The following is a 22,359-nucleotide window of genomic DNA, read 5'->3' as shown; positions in this document are numbered from 1 at the left end:
ATTACTATAAACACTGATGTTATTAACCTTATGCAGCTTTTTCACTGATTTAAAAAAAACAAAGGGTTAAATCCACAGTAACATCTATCTGCTGTTGTTGTTGCTGTGTGCCTTCAGGTCATTTCTGACTTATGGCGACCCTAAGATTAACCTATCATGAGATTTTCATGACAAGTTTCTTCAGATGGTGTTTGCCATTACCATCCTCTGAGGCTGAGAAGGTGTGACTTACCCAAGGTCACCCAGTGGGTTTTCATGGCTGAAACAGGATTTGAACCCTGGTCTCTAGAGTCACAGTCCAGCACTCAAACCACTACGCCATGCTGACTCCTATCTATAGGAGATCAACTGAAATCGATGTAATTTGTTATTAGCAAGTCCCATTTATTTCAATGGGTCTACTCTAGGCAAACCTAATGTTGAACTTAGTCCAAAAATACCATTGATGAGTAAAAACCCAAATCAATTCAAATATAAATGAAGTAATATTCAAAACAGCATATCTTTGAGGGCAGTGAAGTGGAAAGGGGGAGGGGGTCTTCAGTTAAAGTATTGGTGTGCAAGGACAAAGGGAACCAGCGACCTTTAGGACCATTGTGGGGATGAGAATTGCATGAAACTTCATTTCAGGGTCCTCAAAAAACCACCACACAGCCTCGCTGATCATCTTGTGTGGTAGTTGGTGTCTTCTGCTCTTTGCCCGCCCATGTGAGCTCACTCCCTTACTGGCATCTTTCTCTAGTAGTGGCAATTGGGAAACTCTCGTGAAGCTTGGGCACAGGGCATCACTTCTGTGGCTTGGAGCAGTGCACCATTTTGGGACAGACTGGTGCAAAGAGTTAGAGCACATGGCAGTGAGGGAGAAGTGGTGACAAAAAGGAGCTTTCAAATTTGGGGCCCTGCTTAAGCTTTGTGAGCTTTGTTGGGACTTGGCTAGCAGGTTGGATTTGCACTGTTGAGAGAAGAGGTAGCAGGGGGAAAAATTGTGGGACAGTGGACACTTGAAGCTGTGTGGGGAAGACATGTATTCTGCCCTGAGAGCATTTCTAAAGAGTGGAGTATAAATACAAATGATGATGATGTCTCTGAGGAAGGAATAACTGTGCTCAGTTACTGGAAAGAGTCCTTTGTCTTGGAGCGGCTCCTGTAGTTAACACATCTCTCCCTTTCTCAGTCCACACCAGTCTCCAGTCCAGAGCATCTATCCTCTGTAAACCCCTACATATGCACCAGCTGCACCTTTCTCTGCCCTTGTGAAGGATTGAGAGTCCCTCCTTTCTGGGGAGAAGCTTCTCTCTTGCACCTGGTCACCCTGGGAGCAGCAGCTGAGAAGCTGGCTGAGCAGAAACCAAGAGGCCTCTTATCTGCATTGGCCTTTGCTGCAAGGCTGGCATGGGTGAGAGACTTCTTGGTCACTGCTTAGCCAGCTGTTCAGTTGCTGTTCCCAGGATGTCAGGGTGCAAAGGGAGTAGCAACTGAGCAGCCAGTCAAACAGTGACCAAAAAGACTCTCACCTGTGCCATCCTTTACTGCAAGATGGGCACAAGCAAGAAGCTTCTCAGCCAGCTGTTTGGTTGCTGCTCCAAAGACAACTGGGTGCAAAGGGAGCAGTGACTGAGATTGGTTGTTTTGTATTTGCAGTAGAACAGTAGACCTAATATCAAAAAATATGCCTGGGGGTGGGGCGCTAGAATTGTTGCCCAAGAAGAAAAGAGGTGCTAGCCCCAAAATGTTTGGGGACCACGGCTGTAACATATCAAGTTAAATCCAACTAGGTTTGTCTAGTCAAGATGTGTTGTGAACATGAGGTTGGGGCCCCTATACAAAAGAGTGCACACAGTGTTGTATGTCCACTGCATGTGCATTTGTTGTTGTTGTGTGCCTCCAAGTCGTTTCCAACTTACAGCAACCCTAAGACAAACCAATCATAGGGTATTCTTGGCAAGATTCTTCAAAGGGGGTCTGCCACTGCCATCCTCTGTGGCTGAGAGAGTGTGACTTGTCCAAGGTCACCCAGTGGGTTTCCATGGCCTATCTGGGATTTGAACCCTGGTATCCCAGTTTCCTAGTCCAATGCCCAAACCATTGCACCACGTTGGCCCTCTATGTGCATTATGCTATGCCAAATATCCAGATGTGTGTACTATAAAGCAGGAATAAGGAACATGTGGCCTACAGGCCTTGTCTAGTGGCCAGGGATGAAGGGATGTAATCCAACACATACAAAACTCTGATTGGAAATAGACATTACAAATAAAAATGGAGAAACAAGAGAAGCAGCCCCAGTATCTGATGGGCTTCACCGAAAACTTACTTAAATAAATAAATAAATAAATAAATAAATATTCAAGAATACATAAAAGTTTGGCTGTTGGGCAAGGAGGCTGGTGTAATATTATTTCCATAGGAGTAGAGCAATAAGAACGATATTGTCTGGAAAACAACTTATCTTGCACTTAATAGTATAAAAGGATATTCTTAAAGCTGCACGGTATACAGTCTTTGTTTTCCGTATAAACTACCAGTCTATAACGACTAAAATAAAACCAGACCACTTTGTTTCAGACACCTTATTCCTGGCACAATTTCTATACACATTTTCTTTCAAAGTTACAAGTTTGGTCAACAGTGTAGGGTATGTCAACATTTGTGATGGCAGAAAGCCTAAAAATATATTATTTGCATTAGTCTGCTACTGACTGAATTGGCACTGGATAAAATATGTGTAATAAAAAAACCCCAAGTACTGAGAGGAAAATCACATTAGGAAAAACCACATTTGAGCTCTGTTCCAGGGGATGTTACCAATATTTAGAATGGGACAGTGTTTCCTATGTAGGTTGGGGATATTTTCCAAGAAATGCTTCCCTGATTGTAATCCTATGCACACTTCACAAATAGTAAACTCCATTAAACACATCGGAAACTGATCTTGAGTAGATATCTATATGGGCAATAAGCCATATTTTGCACTCTCAAAGAAAACTTCTTCCTTTAACATAGGAAAAAGAGCTAACAAGAACTGAACAATTAGTAAGGCTAAACATTTATATTAAATGTCCGATATAGTTATGAAAAACATATCCATTAGTTTAGTTACCTACTGCAGAATTAAATCAGTTTGATACCACTTTAACCGACATGTCTCTGTCCCACATAATCCTGAGATTTGTAGTGAGGTGAGGCATCAGAACTCTATGCCAAATCATAGAATCATAGAATCGTAGAGTTGGAAGAGACCACTAGGGCCATCCAGTCCAACCCTCTGCCATGCAGGAAATCCAAATCAAAGCATCCCTGACAGATGGCCATCCAGCCTCTGTTTAAAGACCTCCAAGGAAGGAGACTCTATCACCTTCCGAGGAAGTGCATTCCACTGTCAAACAGCCCTTACTGTCAGGAAGTTCCTCCTAATGTTCAGGTGGAATCTCTTTTCCTGTAGCTTGCATCCATTGCTCCGGGTCCTGTTTTCTGGAGCAGCAGAAAACAAGCTTGCTCCCTCTTCAACATGACATCCTTTCAAATATTTAAACAGGGCTATCATATCGCCTCTTAACCTTCTTTTCTCCAGGCTAAACATCCCCAGCTCCCTAAGTCGTTCCTCATAGGGCATGGTTTCCAGACCCTTCACCATTTTTGTCGCCCTCCTTTGGACACGCTCCAGTTTCTCAATGTCCTTTCTGAATTGTGGCGCCCAGAACTGGACACAATATTCTAGGTGGGGCCTGACCAGAGCAGAATACAGTGGCACTATTACTTCCCTTGATCTAGACACTATACTTCTATTGATGCAGCCTAAAATAGCATTGGCCTTTTTAGCTGCCGCATCACACTGTTGACTCATGTTCAACTTGTAGTCTACTTGGACTCCTAGATCCCTTTCACACGTAGTTTCATTCAGCCAGGCGTCACCCATCCTATATCTGTGCATTTTATTTTTCCGCCCTAAGCGCAATACCTTACATTTCTCCGTGTTGAATTTCATTTTGTTAGCTTTGGCCCAGCTTTCTAGTCTATTCAGGTCATTTTGAATCTTGATCCTGTCCTCTGGGGTATTAGCTATTCCCCCTAATTTGGTGTCATCTGCAAATTTGATAAGTATGCTCCCAATTCTGTCATCCAGGTCATTGATAAAGATGTTGAATAGCACTGGGCCCAGGACAGAGCCCTGTGGGACCCCACTGGTCACTTCTCTCCAGGATGAAAAGGAGCCATTGTTGAGCACCCTTTGGGTTCGGCCGGTCAACTTATTACCTTCCTTATCTTTTAATCTGCTTTCACCACAGCCAGAGTGAATTAATGTAAATAATGTCAGGGAAATTCTTCTTCAGCTGTTTTTGAGTTTCATCTTGCAAAGTCTGATAAATCTAGATGTGAGATATCTTTGCTTTAGACTAAGGGTCCGGATTAAATGGTGGTTTTACACCAACCCACCCACCCCTCCCGGCCACATACTGCCTCCCTTTATTCTGTCATCAGAGGGCTTTGGAAGAAAATTGAAAGCAACAATTTTTTAAAAAAACAACCTAGACCAGTACTGTAGTTTCTGCTTTTTCAGTGCTAGACTGTGCAAATAATGGCATGGTGAGTGCCTTTACTAGACAGAGTTGGGTAGCATTCCAGTTCCTGATAAGCTCCCAGTGTCCTCAGTATGACCCCAGATAATGAACAAAAGGATATGGCTGTGAACACCTTCAGATTGTTGCCAGTACTCCTTGAACTCTTAATCAGGACATTGGGTTAATCTTTTCTTTTAACAAGTGATTTATGCTAAACTAATCACAGGGCCGCAAAAACATAAGAGGGATGTCTGATGTCAAGTGAAAAAGGAAAGTATTTTGTAGCTAAATTTTTATAATTCCTGTCATCACTTTTGAGTTATATTCAGTCAAGCTATTGGAAATAAATGCTAGTACAGTACTGCCATAGCATTTTGTGAAGCAATCACTTGGGAACACATAACAATGGACATTTTGCAGAAACTAGCATTCGGTTATAGCATCATACATAGGATTATAAATTGCCTATATCACAGTAATCAGTTTCAAATTTGCTTACAGCTATTTAACATCCATGTTTTGCAACCATGGTTGATAAACTAATTTGCAACTGTCCCCAACAAGATATGTCCACTGATTAGCTTTTAAGTTTCCAATACTGATACTTTGCCCATAATTTGAAATCTTACCATTGGAACAACCACATAGTCATCTTCTGGTTATTCCTGCCTTTCCTTCCTGTATTGTTAAGATGGCTAGAATTAACCAAAATAATACCATATAAAACACAGTGTGTGTTCTGTAAGCAAACTGAAACAATCAGAGTTCCTAATATATAAAACTAGGGCCATAATATCTTCCCCCCCAAATATATATATATATATATATATATATATTTGGGGGGAAGATATTATGTATATATGTATATATATTATTATATATATAAGAACCCCCAGTATGTACTTCATAAAATGAATGGGCAACATAAATGAAAAGATTAAAACACAGATAAAGGTAAAGGTAGTCCCTTGACATGAATGTCTAGTCATAACCGATTGTAGGGAGTGGTGTTCATCTCCGTTTCTAAGCTGAAAAGCCAGAGTTGTCCAAGGACTGCTCGGACCGAGGAGTGCAGTCATGTGGCAGCATGACTGCACTGAATGCTGTTACCTTCCCACTGAGAAGTGGTACCTATTTATCAACTTTCATTTGTTTGCTTTCAAACTGCTAGGCTGGCAGAAGCTGGGACTAGTGACAGGAGCTCACTCCATCATGTAACACCTGAGCCTCGAACTGCCAACCTTCCTATCTTCTGATCATCAGAATTGGCATGTTAATCACTAAGCCACTGCATCTCTCTAAAACACAGATAATGTAACAAAAAACATAGATAACATAACAAAAAATTACTCAGACTTGGGTTTTCTTCCTGCCAATGCAAATCAAGTAACATAGGTATCTATTAACCCTGGCTTCCAAAAGGAACAGCCATATTCTGCCATTAGTAGTACAACAGATAAGCTTCACGATGCAGAATAATCTTGATGGAAGCACAGTGATGTGCAGGAACTTAGGCTTGGCTACACTATACCTGCTCTGTCCTCAATACAGTTTTTCAATCAAGGATTTTGAAAGGGGAAGGTTCCCTACATGATCTAGTACCACCAAATGCTTATGAAATTTCACAAGGGAGAGGGGAGCATATGGCTTGAAAGGGAAGAAATCATGTTATATTCTGGATGGAGGAAGGTTCTAGCCCTTCCTCCTCCCACTGCTTTTTACTAATTCCTCTATCTCCTGTCAACAGCAGCAAACCATTACATGAGGGATACTTCACAAATCCTGAAGGGGTCTGTCTTTCTGTCATAATTTGTTGTGGCCCAAAAGTTTAATTAGGTATATCAAGGCATGTCAACTCCCATTGCTCATTCAGGGCATCCATGTACCTCAGTGCTGAATGGAAACAAGGAACCAACTCCAGCCTTGTACATTTAGTGAGCACATGCTACAGACCTGTTCCATAGGCTAAAATAGTAACATTTACAATTACATCCTCTTAGTAGCATTCATCCAACTTCCATGCAGTGAGGAGCATGTGGTTTTGTTTTGTTTTGTTTTGCTTTCTTTTTTAAAAAACACACCTATTCCCCCCCCCCCCCAGAAATTACTTCACCTATTAGGAAATACAGGTAAGAAAACCAGGAAGAACCTAGTCTGCAAGAATATCATGAATAAGAAAAGGATTGCTTTTTAAGATAAAGGTCTCCAACCTTTTACTTTTGTCACCTCTCCACAAGTTTCCTGTTGTTTACTTCCTGGCATATACTGCCTGTTCTAACCTCCTGCTGTTCATCACTTGTATACTGTGATCAGGTTTATAGCTTTTAGTTTCTTGTTCACAATTGCTGAATACAACATTTTAGAAACCAGGATACCTCTAGCTGGGCTGGGAGTAGGAATAGAGTATTTTCCATACTCTTTCAGTTCATTTTGTAGCTATTTTGCTAAAATTCCTTCTCATTTGTTGTTGTGTGCCTTCAAGTGATTTTTGACTTACAGCACCCCTAAGTTTGCATTGAAAGTACTGACTTTGTTCTATACATGTTGAGACACTGTTCCTGTGGAACAACAGTCCTGATTCCATACTGAAAATATGAAAAGTGTACACAATTAACAGAGATAAGAGGAAACATATCCTTATTCTGAGAAGAAAACCTTGTTACATTTTAAACTTATTTTACCAGATTACTGTAATAAAGTGTTTTACATGAGGCTGCCGTTGAAGATAGTGCAGAAACATTAACTGGTCCAGAAGACAGTTGCTAGATATTTGGCTGCATTCAATATATATTATACTGTACTTGGACAGTAAATCTTCTCACACATTCTCAGCCCCAAAAAATCCTGTGATAGGTTTACCTTACAGTCATAATAAGTCAGAAATGTCGGGAAGGCACACAAGAAGAACAACAGTTGGAAATTAAATGTAATCTGTAATTTTGAATATATAACAGCAATTTTAACAGAACTGCATTGGATTCCAGTGCATTTTTATATGTCCAATTCATCTCTTATACTGACCTGCCCAAAATTTAAGTTCTGTTTCAGGTACACTCTTTTGGGTGCTCACTGCTGGGTGACCTTAAGAGGATGACAAGGAGGCACAGGACCACTTAATTCTGGTTTGCAGAATGCCTTTCCCTGAGAGAGAATATTATATGTTAGGTTGTTTTATCCCTCCACTCTATTTTATCCCCCCTGCTTTAATTAACAGGTAGTGGTGACAGAAGAAGGACATGAGACTAAATTTGGTAAGCTAAGAACATAAATGACACAGACAACTTAGAGTCAAAATAACAACAATCTCACTGGCTATAACTATTAGAACCTTGGCACCACACAGGCTAAGGATCCAAACATTGGCCAACTGAACTGCTGAATGATGGCTGCAACATTCAGCTTGCCTGCTGAGAAACTACAGCATGACAGTATATGGGATCTACATGAGTGTCAGTCCATGTCTCTGTGCCATTGGCAATGGGTAGTTCCTGAGCTCAGCTTCCTCTTAAATGTCTAGACCTCCAACTTCGCTTAAGGGAATCTTTAAGGGAGACCAGCATGCAGGCCCCATCTCTCACCATCAGTGGATCCAGCCCTAAAAGTACATGAACTGAGGGCAGAGATCCATACAGTCCACAGAAGTCCTGCTTTAATTCCTTCTTGCAGAATGCCTTTCTTGGCATATTAAATAATATGTTATTTATCCCTCCTCCCACATTTAAAGTTTTAAAATAATCTGTCATCTCTTGGTCCTGCTTACTGCTGTTTGATATTGATATACTTTGGGCAGTTGGTACTTGTAAGCCTCTCTGAATATTACTTTTAGTAATATCTATCAGGGTTCAAGCTAGCAAACAAGTAAAAATGTTTCATACATAAGGAAAAGCAACAAAGAGTTCTGCATCTGTGTTGTTAAGAGCAAACAGGATGATTACACAGCATGATCTTTCATGGACTATAGCCACTTCTTCAGGTACAGGTCTTTTAAAGGGGATCATGTACATTTGGTTAAAAAACAGGATGATGGATTTCGGGGGGGGGGGGGGAGAGAACCACACATTTCAAATCTATTCTGGATGGAGGTATGGGCATGATATAACAGGTGGCCGTAACAGTCACACAAAAACACAAATCTGCAGCAAAATCTATTTGGTCAATGATCCATGACTATACTCATGTCTCTTAAAAGCCACTGACTCTCCCCGCTCAAGAACAGGTGCTTGGTACACTGGAAACCACTGCCTCAATCACCACCTACTTTTCCAAAAACACTTCTGTGTCTCAGATTTCCTCAGAATATTAGCTGTTGAGACTATATACAAAGAGGGAACAGAGAAATTAACCAAGGCCCTAACCGAAGGAGAAGCTATAAATATTTATAACACAGGATGTTACTTTTTTCCTGTTTATTTTCCTTCCTTTCCTTACAAGAACTGGATGTTTGAACTTTTAATGCTGAAGAAACAATGCCAGTGAACAAACCTGTTCACAACAAAGTGGTTTGCTGCCTAATGTGCATGCTGCTTAACTTGAAAATAAAACCATGCCATTGTTGTTCCATACACAGCATGAATTTCTGGAAAGGAAATGCTTTCTTGTATATCCTGTTTACCGGCTCAAAGATGCTTGCCATACCTGCATCATATGCTCTTTAAGTGCTTCATGAAAAAAATAGAAATTACAAATTAAACTGAGCCAACTTTTGAAAGCGTATGTTGTAGGCTCCTGTTTGAAATCTTGACACCAAAGAGCATATGTGGCATAGAATGAGCAAGGCCATGGCTGCTAGGAGGGATGAATGGTTGAGAGGAAGATTTTCTTTTTTTAAATGATGGCTGAAAATGGAGAACAGAAAGGTGGGATTGAAAAAATGTGGTTTGATGATGAGGAAATCTTACTGATCATCTGAGTCAAGAGACAAGATGAAAAGCTATGCTGACCAGTGGCAGTCAGAATGGCTATGGCAGGACATTAGGCAGGCCAGGAGGCCCTACTGCATGCAGAACAGACAGGTGAGATAAACCAGCCAATGGACATGTGCCTGTAGTAACAGAAAGTGAGGAACCACAAGAGGAAACAAAGGAGACAGTGGAACACACTCCCTCAGAGAGTGGTGGCATCTCCTCCTTTGGAGGTTTTAAACAGAGGCTGGATAGTGCTTTGATTGTAAATTCCTGCATGGCGGGGGGTTGGACTATGGATGGCCAGTCTCTTTCAACTCTATGATTCTATGATTTTATGACTGGTATTTAACTATAAACCCCACTTTTTTGCCCCCCAGAATCCACCACCAGTCCTTGTAAACCCTCCAAATAGTCCCCAAATGGTATTTTTGGTGCAGTTTTTTCAGCTATATACCAGCACAAATGGTGACAAGAAGGGACATTGCAAGTCAACAGCTGACTTGAAGGCTAATATACACATAGATATGAATATTAACAGAGAGAGAGAGAGAGAGAATATGACCAATATGTTTGCTGCTTTGGCTGATATATGGCCAAACAAGGAAATAAAGTGGGCTCACTGTATCCACGGAGGTTTGGTTCCAGGACCCCACATAGATATGGAAAAATGTAAGTGTTCAAGTCCCATATTATTGAATGGCGTGACACTGAGTCATAGTTGGTGGAATTTGCAGATCCAGAGGACCCACTGTATTTGAGAGCCCTACTGGATGGGTGCAGCCTGTGGGGGGTACAGTGGGGGATGGCACCCAGCCCTGTGTAGGTGCCAATTCTTGCTATAAAGGGAGGAAAGGGCAAACATATTGATCATTTACTCTCTCTCTCTCTCTCTCTTTTAATATTCATATCTATGTGTATATTAGCCTTCAAGTCCGCTGCTGACTTATGGTGATCCCATGAATTTCATATTAACTTCTGTTTTATTTAAAAACAAAAGAAACCACCCTCACAGATCTTTTATTTAAATAAACCCATAGCCCTATTGCCATTCATGCTTAAATTATTTCCATAGAACTGCAGAGTTGCAGACTCCTGAGGAACATGAATTTCCATAACTAGAAAGTCTTTTGCAACAAGCTTCTGAAAATGTCTGCATGAATAGTTTCTTGGTTGCTGATAACAACAGGTTATCTGTCCCAAAGTCAGAATACATAAGGGTAGACCTATAGAGAAAGGGACAATAGCTTTAGGAGATTATTGCATTAGCTTCACTGCCGGGATAGACCCAGGATGTAACCTTCTTAAGGTGAATCTTATCGCATTCACCCATTGCCGGGCAGTATGCAGACCCTAAGCAACCCAGGCTTCTCTTGCAGCTTTTCAAGAACGGGATTTTCCCATTCTTGAAAAGATGCAAGACAAGCCCAAGTTGCATACGGGCTGCATACTGTCCAGTGATGGGTGAATGCAATAAGACCTGCCTTAAGAAGGTTACATCCTGGGTCTATCCCGGCAGCAAAGCTAATGTGATAATCTCCTATGTCATCTCCTCACATGTCACAGCAGTGGTGGAGGAGTATGACATTAAAGGCTGTCTGTAATATTTTGCTGAGAAGGTGCAAAATCTCTGTCTAAAGGCCTTGTAGCCCATGATAGTTTGCTTTGTGAGGTTATGCAGGGATGAGAAACCTGTTGCTAGACAACAAATTCCAGCATGATATTGGTTGGGCTGAAGAACAGTGATCATAAACAATATAGGCCTGTTACAGACTGCCAAAATAAAGCTGCTTCGGGTCTCTTTGGAGGTATGCTGTTTAAATGATGCGTGGGTCCTAAGAGTTTGGAGGTCGCGCCAAAGCCACACTCCATTCCTAAGCACTGGAGTGCAACTTTGGTGCAGCTTCCGGATTCTTAGGATGCATGCATCATTTAAACAGCATATTTCCAAAGAGACCCGAAGCAGCTTTATTTTGGCAGTCTGTAACAGGCCATAGAGAGAGCAGAAATACTACCGCTGAAGCAGGAAGTCAACTTTCTTACTGGGACTGTTGCACCTTTGCTTTCACAAAATAGATTAAGTAAGCAAGGATATTAGTCTTCATTTAATTTTTTTATCACCAGCATATATCTAAATCTGAACATGTTCATGGTTTTTAAACTGTTTTAACTTCCTTTAAATTGTTAAATTGCTTTAAATGCATTAACCAATTTTTATTGTTTTAAACCTTTTAATTGTTTAAATATGATTTTATTCTATGCTGCTCTGAGATCCTATGACATACGGCAGGATATAAAAATGTTAACAAATACATAAATAATAAAATAAATTTAGACAGTTTCATGTGACTCCTACAAAATTTTAAAATCTTTAGCTCTCAAACAGCAGCTCTCCTTAGTAGTTATCCAGCTGGTTCAGCTGGATGCAGTCTTCAGTATTAATTCCAGTGGCTAAAATATGCAGATCCTTTGCAATTACTTTGTTTACCTAGTCTGCATATCATTGCTTCTTGAAAACTGAGTGCTGATGAAATTAGAAACATGAACATTCATTACTTTAAGTACTACTCAGATTCACTTGACTCCCACAATTGCCACTTCCTCGATGCACAACACAGTGTTAAGCTCAGTTTTTTAGTCTTTATCCCATTACATCACACAGTTCAAAGTTCATGGTTTTAGATGGATTAGCCACGGCTAGACATTGCTGTGTTACATGATTAGTTGGTGCTCTTTTACTGTACATTGCCTGGTGTAGCGCAGTAAATACAGCAAAACAAATTTTAATGCCCACTGCCTTGGAAGCTTGGTAGGCAGAGAGACATTATTTTTCAAAGAACTCTAAGCAAAGTTGTTAATTAGATTAAAAGCATTGTGGATAACTAAAATGCAAATAGATGTTTTGTTGACTTCTCCTGACATAGTTTAAGAGTTTTAAGAAAAAGCAATTGGTTAATTCACAGTTTGGTGAATTAACAAATTTTCTAGCACAAATAAAACAAACTAGGCAGACAGAAGAAAAAAAATTGGCAAATCAAAGGCAGCTAAAACACTACCAACAACACTCCTACATAGATAGAAATATTGCTGTTGTTGTTGCTGTGTGCCTTCAAGTCGTTTCTGACTTATGGCAACCCTAAGGTGACCTTATCATGGGGTTTTCTTGGCAAGATTTGTTCAAGGTTTTTTTTTGCCACTGTCATCCTCTGAGGCTGTGACTTGCTCAGTCACACGGTGGGCTTCCATGGCCAAGCGGGGATTCAAATCCTGTTCTCCACAGTCATAATTCAGTGCTCAAACCACTACACCGCACTGGCTCTGTAGATAGAAAGTTTTAAGGTAAAAGTAAAGGTGGTCCCTTGACATGAATGTCTACTTGTAACCGACTGCAGGGGGTGGTGTTCATCTCTATTACTAAGCCAAAGAGCCAGCATTGTCCAAGGACTACTCGGGTGACTATGTGGTCAGCATGACCGCACCGAATGCTGTTACCTTCCCACCAAAGTGGTACCTATCTTGCATTTGCATGCTTTTGAACTACTAGGTTGGCAGAAGCTGGAACTAGTGACAGCTCACCCCATCATGCAGCACTCAGGCCTTGAACTGCCAACCTTCTGCTCATCAGAATTGGCATCTTAAACACTAAGCCACTGCACTGCTTACAAGTTCCTAAAAGACTGCCACGTAACATGGATATCAAATTAACAGGTTCCCAAAGAACTATCTCTTCAAAAAAAATAACAGAAACTGTTGAGCATGACTTGTGTTTTTAGCAGTTCTGCCCAAAGTCCTTTTATCTCCCTAATTAGGGCAAGCTGTAGTCAAAGTGGCCCACTAGAAAGTATGAAGCACTGTCTGCAGTTGACTGGACAGAGTACTGCATCTCTCTGCCAACAAGGAGTTGCTAACAGATCCTCATCCAGCCTTTACCTAACTGCCAACTTCAATACACCCAAATGAAGAGCACTTTCTATCCTTTCTAGAATGGAATAATACAGTAAAATATTATTCAGAGTGTTGCAATCTTTGTTTAGTCTTATTTTAGGCACAAACATATTTTGTCCCTTCCTCCTTCCACAATTTCAGATGTATTTTAATACAGAACACTCTCACACTAAACACACTCCAAACTTTTATGGGCAAGACTATTGCCAAAATCCATCAATTTTTCTGCCCGTAAACGTTCCATAAAAATGTAATTCCATGTTAAGATTGCATAGATGAATTCGCAGTTGAAGATCAGACTATGCATGTTTGGCTTGATCTCACAAAGAAACACCAATGAGCAACAAATGACAGGAAAGATTTCTGCCACTCAATATACACCAATCCTATGTAATAAAACAGATGTTTTAATACTTCTCATTAGATATATACACTCTGGAGTACCAATCTGTATGCAGAATGAAACATGAGGAATGAGTGTGTTAATGTCGACTTTTACCACTTAATATGTATCAATTATTTTACTTCACCAATATTTATTCAGCTACCAAACTAATAACATATTAGCTGACAGTGATCTCTACCAGTGTCAGTGACCTGGGTCAATAAGAAGCAGAACCTTTTCAGGGCCAAAGATGGGTGATAGTCAAACGTGCTTTAATACTAATATTGGACAAGCACAGTATGATTCACTCGTGGTTAGTGTGTGAAATTATGTGACATTAATCTCACTGTTATTCTGGCCACATTTGGACAATCAGACTAACTTGGGTTATGCAGAATCTTTGTGCACCTGTAGAGAGTCACTTTTCTCTCACTTCAGACAAGTGAGCAAAGAAGCTAGGGAGCTGCAGTTAGCTATTGTTACAGCCAAACAAATAACTAAGGTGGATGACCTCCAAACAAGTTAGGATACAGAAGCCAACTTTGAATTATGCCTTCTTATTTCAACTTGCCTAGAAATGGCTAGAAGCCATTAACCATACTTTCCCTATGTAGACATTACATGACACTGCAGCTTCTCAGCTTTTGTGTTTTTGTCCCCCCCCCCCATCTCTACTTGTGGGAAGAGAGAAGTGAAGTAGCAGCATGTGGGTACAGGAGATTTGTGGGTATCTATCAAACTGAGATTTGATGATCAAAAGCATGTCAGTATGCATATACCACACCCATAAATATTTGTCAGTAGTATTTAAAATGGCATTTTACTCTCAGTATATCTGAGTGTAGCGTTTATTAATTCATGTTTAATAATTCACATTTATTAATTATGAAAAAGTTTACACTCCTCAAGAGGAGACCTGTACAACTGCTCTTTTAACAAGAACAGCAAAGTACATTTTGTATCATACAGATTTATGTTTCTCTAATATTGTATATTCTCTAATACTATATATGGGCATAACAAATCCAGAACTACCGGTAATATGACTTTAAAAATTAGATTTTCATAAACTGAACAGTGTTGATTAATAACTGTATCCAAAGGATCAAGACCATGATTAGTGTGACAGAATTTACAATATGTAAAAACAGTATCAGTTACAACTGATTTGAACAATCCATTAAAACTTCTATTAAGTGTATATTCAAGAAAAAAATTCTGAAAACTTTTATAATCTTTTATTATACTTCTATTATTACTTATGTAAAACAGTCCAATGATGCCTAATTATTGTCATTAAGATAAGATTCACATATTAACCACTTTACAAAACAGTCAGGAATATTGAGATTTCTACTTGTTTTACAAATAAACAATGGATATTTTAGAGGATTAGCTACAGTTGTATATTCAAGCCAGACCACAAAATCTTCAATATACATCTCTAGAAATGAAATCTCATCTAGATCAGTGGGATGCATTTTCCTAAAAAATACAGTTTGGACCAATGTGGAATTTTATAAACCTGACAAAAGTAACTAGTATTGAAAAGTATTAGAATACTATAATTATGTTGACATAAGCAATCTATGAAACATGCATGAATTCATCTCCTTGTTAGAAGCAACTTATTAATTCCACCTGTGAAAATTGCAAGAATTTAAAATAGCGTTATTCAACAGATCATTATTCAGATCCTAAAAATATTACCTTTTTTATCATTAACTGTTTTTGTTTTCATGAAATGCCCCAATTCTATGAAACAAAATTCATTTATATTATGCATTTAAATGCAGTATTGTAATACAGTTTCCTGAACTGCTTATTCCAGAAATAAATCCTATTTTACCAAATCTGACATTAGACTTACCTGAAACACCTAAAAAAAGCTGTGCAGAACCGCTCAGTATTTTGTAGCTGCAATTCTGAGTTTTTATTCAGCTACAGCTAAAGTAGATTCTTTAGGTTAGGAGAAAAAAACTGCAGTGCAGACTCTCAAATACCTACAGACCATACCTCTGTTTCTCTTCCTGAGATGCTTGCTGCCTGTACTTCCAATCCCCAGTTAGCTCTCTTAGCTGTGAGATAAAATGGATAATCCTTTGCCACCATTGTGGCTGAAGGAGTAGCAGTTTTGGATGTCACCGCTGATTCTGTGTGTCTACACAATAGGAAAGCAAAGCCGCCTGCAACCTCTCTGCCACTCAAAACCTGGAGAATGAGAGCGTTCTTCTGCAGCTGCACTAGGCTTCTGAAAACATTACCTAAGGCAACACTTGTGCTCCACTGAAACAGGAAGCAGAAAAGCTCTTGAGTGTGTCAAGCAAGTGTAACTGAATACTGTTCATTACTGAAGCCCGCCCACTGATACCGGCTGGGAGGCGAGTGGGCGAGAGACTTCAGTACAAGTCAGCTCAACACAGCAAATTATCTAAAACTCACTGAGAAACCAATGGAAAATACTTGTCTATGAGAAGTACAAAAAAAGGAGAAACAAATCACTGTTTTTTTTTTTTTTTAAGATATCTGATTGCTAGCTATTTGTTTTGCATTTGCATTTAAATTAGAACATACATGTCCCAGCAGCACTTAAATAATCATCTCTGGCATTTGATTTGTTCAGACATGTGAATCTCTCTCACATCCTCCATAGCTGGGACCAAAGCAAGGTTTAAGGGGATTTAAATCATTGATTTAAACTGTTTAAGTCTTTGAATTTTTTTTATCGCCACACAAAACCATTTGATTCAAATCATGGATTTATATAGCTACCACTGATACTTTTGCACATAGGTTTTGAGCAATGGTGCAAATGTGATCACTAGAATACATTACAACATCTAGAAGAGTGTAGCTTGTAGCAGCTTTAAAAACACTTTTTATTTATTTCGGAAATAGCAGTATAAAATATATTTATCACCTGTGGCAAGCTGTGGATGTTACACATTAGGAATGATAAAAAGTAATATCACTCACAACATGACAGTTAAGAGTATAATCCAAACTGGCCAGGGGCCTGCTGAGCCACCACTCAGGTGAAGTTGTGTCAATCCACCACTCTCCAACCTAAAAATGTTGGCAATTACTTACGAATATCCTGGCCTAACTTTGTGCCAGCATTGTGCCCACTGAACCTGGGGAGGTTTGGACCTGGCATAAATTGGGTCCTTCCTTCCTGAATCCTTCTCCACTCCCTCTTGGCTCTTCTGCTAGCAGAAGCCTTGGTTGGCAGTTCCTTGAGATCCGCTGGCACATCAACACTTCTGCTGGCAACTAGAAGGAAAATATTTTTTTGCACTCACTTGATGGACCCATGCTATTGCTCTTCTTTCCTTTAGCTAATTCCTCTGCCATGCTTGGCCCGACTCCACCCATCTTTGTACAGCACGTAACTTTCTCCTGCTGAAAGGCAAGAGCTGGTAATTACTGTTCAGTGCTGGACAGACCAGAGCCATTTTGATGAGATGAAAAAGATTAAGAAATGTCCTTGTTTAATTGTAGGTAACTCAGTGTATGTATGACTTCAACAGAGCTACTAATTAATTTTTATGAGTGTAAGTATAGGTCTGTGTTAGCATGTTCATGATGAGATTTCATTTGACCTATGATTTTAAAATGAGAGACAAGAGAGATGTTTAGTATTCTATTTTTTAATTAAAAATCAATTTAAAATCCCCTCCCTCCCAAAAATCTGATATTTTAATACTTTTTTTAGTTATCCAGTTTGGACAACACTGGCTATGTCTTCCTTGCATTTGGTGTTTAGTTTTAAATACAGAAAATATTCAAACATGTATTTCACTCACATCTTTCTTGAAATGGAATAATCACAAGGCCTTCTTATGTGCTTTTTGGTGGGCATGAACTTTTTCCTATGTAACATGCAAGTTACAGAGGACATTTATGCAGGATATAGGATTAAACACCACTACAATGATAACTTCTTTCTGAACTGTAGCTATTGAATCAATTTGTCTAGAGAAAATTCAGTTATTATTAGTTCACACTGTTGCCATTTGGCCCCATTTGTAAAAGGAAAGGTTTGTTTTTATAATTAGGCTGTGCTTCAATCACTTGACAGACAGATTCCTCTTCTTTGTCTTTTCCAAAGGGTGTAAAACATAGCAACTGGAAAAATAGCTCTATGTGATATATGTTTCCATTCACAAAGGCAAAGGATTCTTTCACCTGTTTACAAATGTACAAAAAGAGGCATGAACCATTCTAGCACCCTCTTAATGATAAAGAAATGTAAGAACATATGGAAATGTCATTTTTATTTCTTGTAGGTAGATATTTGGATTTTAATATGCAGACCTGAACATTTTGTTTTTCCTTTAATAAAACAACTTTTATATCAACTTATATCAAAGCCTAGCCTGTCCACTACTTTGTATTTTACTTTTTTATTTGAAAACAAAGTGAATCTCATTAAAATTGACATAAGGAAGGTTTAATATTACTGTCTGCATCAGAAGAATTAACCTATTTATATCCAAAATTGCAGTGAGCAGCTTACCATGTTATCCTTAGCTAATGCCAATTAATTATTTTAGCAAGAATATTGAAAAATGGAGCCACATGCTACAGCATAAGAATACTTATTAGTAATTAGGTTCAACTGAACTAAGGACTAACTTTTCAGCAAGCATATTTAGGATCAGGCAGAACACATGCAGACACATAATATCTTCTCCAAATAGGTTAGAAATAAAATGATTTAAGCATGTCAAACTCCTTTGAACTCAACAGCCTTCACCAAACAAGTGAATGTCTATTACAAAGAAAGTTCAGAGAGTTAACAGGTTCTGCAGGTCAAACTGTAATCATATCTTGCATCAAGAGAGGGCAAAATAGCCTCTGACGTCTGGGAAATCCATCTATGGAAACTGTCAGAAAATTATGATGATATCCTATGCTCTGTGCCTCTTTCAATTATTCCAAGCAAAAAGGAAACTTCAAAAGAAATGTTAAGATCATAAAGATAGATACAGCATGTGTAGGAACACCCACACACACAATCAAATCTAAACAGCATTAAACAGATCTGAAATGCAATCAATTTTTCTTCTGAAGAATGAATATGGTAATGCATTCTTTAGGAAGCTGCCTCTACAGAATGTCTGGAAACTGCAGCTAGCGCAAAATGCACTCACCACATTATTTATAGGAACAAGCAGTGTGAGGGCTAGAATAACAATATCAAGACAAATGCATCTGTTCCTAAATGATTTCTAGGCCCCATTTAAAGTGCCAATGTCAACTGTCACAGCACTAAATGTTTTACATATAGCCACATGCTCATCTTTGGTTACTTTGTGTACAGTATGGTAAGTGATTACACGAGGGAGGACCTTTTCAGAAGCAGTACCAACATCTGCCAGCTGAAGACATTTTTATTTAGGCAGGAGTTTGGTGGGTGAATTTTCTTTGAATAATATGGTGGTTCTGGTTTATTGTTTTAATGGCATTTACCATTTTAACTATGTTGTTTTAAAACTATGTTTTAAGTCTGGTATTGTTTAATTATTTTTTAACTTTGTAATCAATGCTTTAATTTTGTCCTTTTAAAATATTGTAACCCACCTTGAATCACATTGTGGAGAAAGGCAGGATATAAATCCTGGAAATAAATACATAAATAAAAATCATGGAACTCCCTGCCTGGTAAGGTTCACTTTTCTCCTTCCTTGTCATACCATCAACCTTTGGAGTCTCCAACTACGTATTCTGTTGTATTCATCTGCTGATAGCTTGATACTTTGTCATGATACTGTGAGGGATTTGCTCCTCCTACCGTTGTTGGAAGAGCCCTGGTGGTGCAGTGGTTAAATGCTGGTACTGCAGCCACAAGGTTATGAGTTTGATCCCAGGGCTCCAAAGTTGACTCAGCCTTCCACCCTTTCATAGGTCAGTACAATGAGTACCCAAGCTTGTGGGCAATTGGCTTACAGACTGTAAAGCGCTTAGAGAATTCTGAGTTCACTGATAAGTGCTACAGAAATGTACTGTAAATGCTATTTCTAATGCTATTTGAGGTAGTGGTGGTGGTAGCAGTGGTGCTGTTGACATGATCATTGTGTTTAAGAACTGCACTGCCATTTTAACTGAACGTTGTATTTTGAATAGAAAGAAGATGACCATTCTGATAATATGTAAATACTTCCATTTTTCAAAACAACCATGGGAGAAGTATAGTTTACTTGCAGGATTCTTGCCTCAGGTCCAAAACACACTGCAGAAATAATCCAATTTGAGACCTCTTTAACTGTCCTGGTTCAATGCTAAGGAATACTGGGAACTGTAGTTTTGCGAGACATTTAGCCTTCTCTGTCTGACAGTACTGGTGCCACAATAAACTACAGTTCCCAGGATTCCCTAGCACTGAGCCAGGACAGTTAAAGTGGTTTCAAACTGGATTATTTCTGCAGTGTGTTTTGGACCTCAACCAAGCAGGATGCATTGATCATGTTGTCAACTGCACACATTGACTGGACAAATGGGGGTATTTAGCTGTAAAAACTAAACTTTAGAGAAGGAATTGACTCATGTTTCAAAGTAATTTGCTTTATCATCACCTATTCTGCCCAGAGGTATGCACAGGTATCCCTTGGGAAAGAAGCTTGCTGGGAAGTCCTAAAAGCAGCAGAACTGGAAGCGTAAGGGCAACTAAAAGTAACTTTTTTAAAAAAGTTGCCATGATCTACATTACCTGACCCCTCCAGAACTCACTTTGGTTCCATACATATTGGAAAGCATAGTCAAAAGCTGGCAACGACCCAGCCACCATCATTACTTCTCATCTCTATTACTTCTCTCTTTGCATCTCTTTTTCATGGCACTTGCACACTTGGCTCTAAAGAGCAAAGTATAGGACTAGGCTTGAATCTCAGCACTAGCCAAAAAAAGCCTGGTTTATGAAGCTGGACTACAAACAGACATCAAAATCAGTATATCCTTTTTCTTTTTGCAAGCAAAAACTTGCTTAGGCCCTTACAGTACATGTCAGTCCTGTTAAACTGCACACAAAGGGATATGCATCTGATGCAATATAAACAAGAATCTTTGCTCTGAATGTATGTTCCATACTTGCAATTCATTGTAAAGCAATTAATTGTGCCTATGTGATAAGATCTCTCAAGACAGCAGATGAAGAAGCTATTTTGTTGATCCCATGGATTTGCCAATAAGGCTACCATTTGGCTTAGGTCAGAATCATGAAGTACCACACTACATGTAATACAAGATTATCCTCTTCTTATACACACTTCCTCCCAGCCTCCACAGAGCAACTCAAACATCTGTCCAGTATCTTTCTGCCTAGTTTTTGCAAACATATAAGGAAGAAAATTCTATTCCCTTATTGGGTAGTTTATCCCACTGAACTACTTTTAGAGGTTAAAAAAAGTTCCCAAATCGGTTACCTTTTTAAAATACTGTTACCTATCTTAAGCTTTGCAGTCAAAATGAAAGAGAGACAGAAGAAAACTACTGTCTTGTTTCTTACTGACATCATTGTAGAAAACCACGGGTCCAAAATACACTGCAGAAATAATCCAGTTTGAGACTGAGCTAACTGCTATGGTTCAATGCTAGGGCATTTTGGGAACTGTAGTTTTGTGAGACATTTATTCTTCACTGTCAGAGAAAACTGGTGCCACAATAAACTACAATTCCCATAATTCCCTAACACTGAGCCAGGGTAGTGAAAGTAGTCTTAAACTGGATTATTTCTGCAGTGTGTTTTGGTCCTACAGTTAGCTTATCCTTTTTACAGTCCCTCATCTTTGGGTCTCATCATTTCCACTTAGCTGGCGTCCCTCTTGCACCTATGTGCATTCAACTAAATCCAGTTGGACTTGTTGTTTCTTGTTTGTTTGTTTGTTTAATCCACATCCCATCTTTCTCCAAGAATGGCAGGATCCAACATAGTTTTAAAAGTAGTTGCAGAAAATTACATATTAAAATACAAATCAGTCATACTATTAATCCTATTATTAAAACACCAATTAAAGCAGTTTAATACTCCACACTAATGAGAATTAAAATTCAAATGTTTAAAAGTCCATCACAACAATTTAAAACTTTTGACTGTAACAGACAGGCATTCACTGAACAGAAAGTTCTCTCACATCTTTATGTAATGTCTTTGCTACAGAAAATAAGTGTGTGTCTTTTTACATCTCACTGCTAGATGATTTCATATCATCAAAGCCCAAATTCATAGATGTAGTCTTCTCTTGCTTTTTCCTCTGTGCTCTTACATTAGGAGATCTGCAGTTTCAAGCTGGAGAGAAAGCAGATCCCACCATCTACCTTCTGTAAATTACCAGGAAGTGGTATCTGTTATTTGTAGATGTGTCAAATGAGATGTTATTTCCTTCATGTGCTTGAATTCCCATGTCCTCTCCACATTTAACAGCTTACCAACAAACTGAATCTGGAAGTCAGATTTTCAATGAATTTGTGAATTCATGGCAAAAACTGACAAAAGAAAATGTATGCAAGTTGCAGATGGGCTGTAGGGTGTAGAAGGCAAGGAAGGATATGCCATCTCTCTTGTTTTTCC

The 22,359-nt window shown here is 39.1% G+C and overlaps 1 protein-coding gene across 4 annotated transcripts in view; it reads right to left on the bottom strand.

The window, feature by feature from the left end:
- Nucleotides 1-16,077, bottom strand: part of ARHGEF3 (Rho guanine nucleotide exchange factor 3) — a 50,490-nt gene extending 34,413 nt beyond the window's left edge. Inside the window, exons 1-2 of one of the 4 annotated variants that reach the window (XM_042454467.1) lie at nucleotides 15,807-15,883; nucleotides 7,581-7,700 (exon numbers count right to left, since the gene is read on the bottom strand). Coding sequence is in view for 1 of the 4 variants with exons in the window: in XM_042454469.1 (XP_042310403.1) it covers nucleotides 15,807-15,902 (96 nt within the window). In the remaining 3 variants the exon portion in view is untranslated. Of the gene's footprint in view, nucleotides 1-7,580; nucleotides 7,701-15,806 lie in introns of all 4 variants that reach the window. The other 3 variants (XR_006102456.1, XM_042454469.1, XM_042454468.1) reach the window with 3 other exon arrangements.
- Between the last annotated feature and the right edge of the window lie 6,282 nt (nucleotides 16,078-22,359).

The sequence above is a fragment of the Sceloporus undulatus genome, chromosome 2, assembly GCF_019175285.1.
Source record: "Sceloporus undulatus isolate JIND9_A2432 ecotype Alabama chromosome 2, SceUnd_v1.1, whole genome shotgun sequence".
Taxonomy (NCBI): Eukaryota; Metazoa; Chordata; class Lepidosauria; order Squamata; family Phrynosomatidae; genus Sceloporus; species Sceloporus undulatus.
This window is presented reverse-complemented; position numbering and strand designations above follow the sequence as displayed.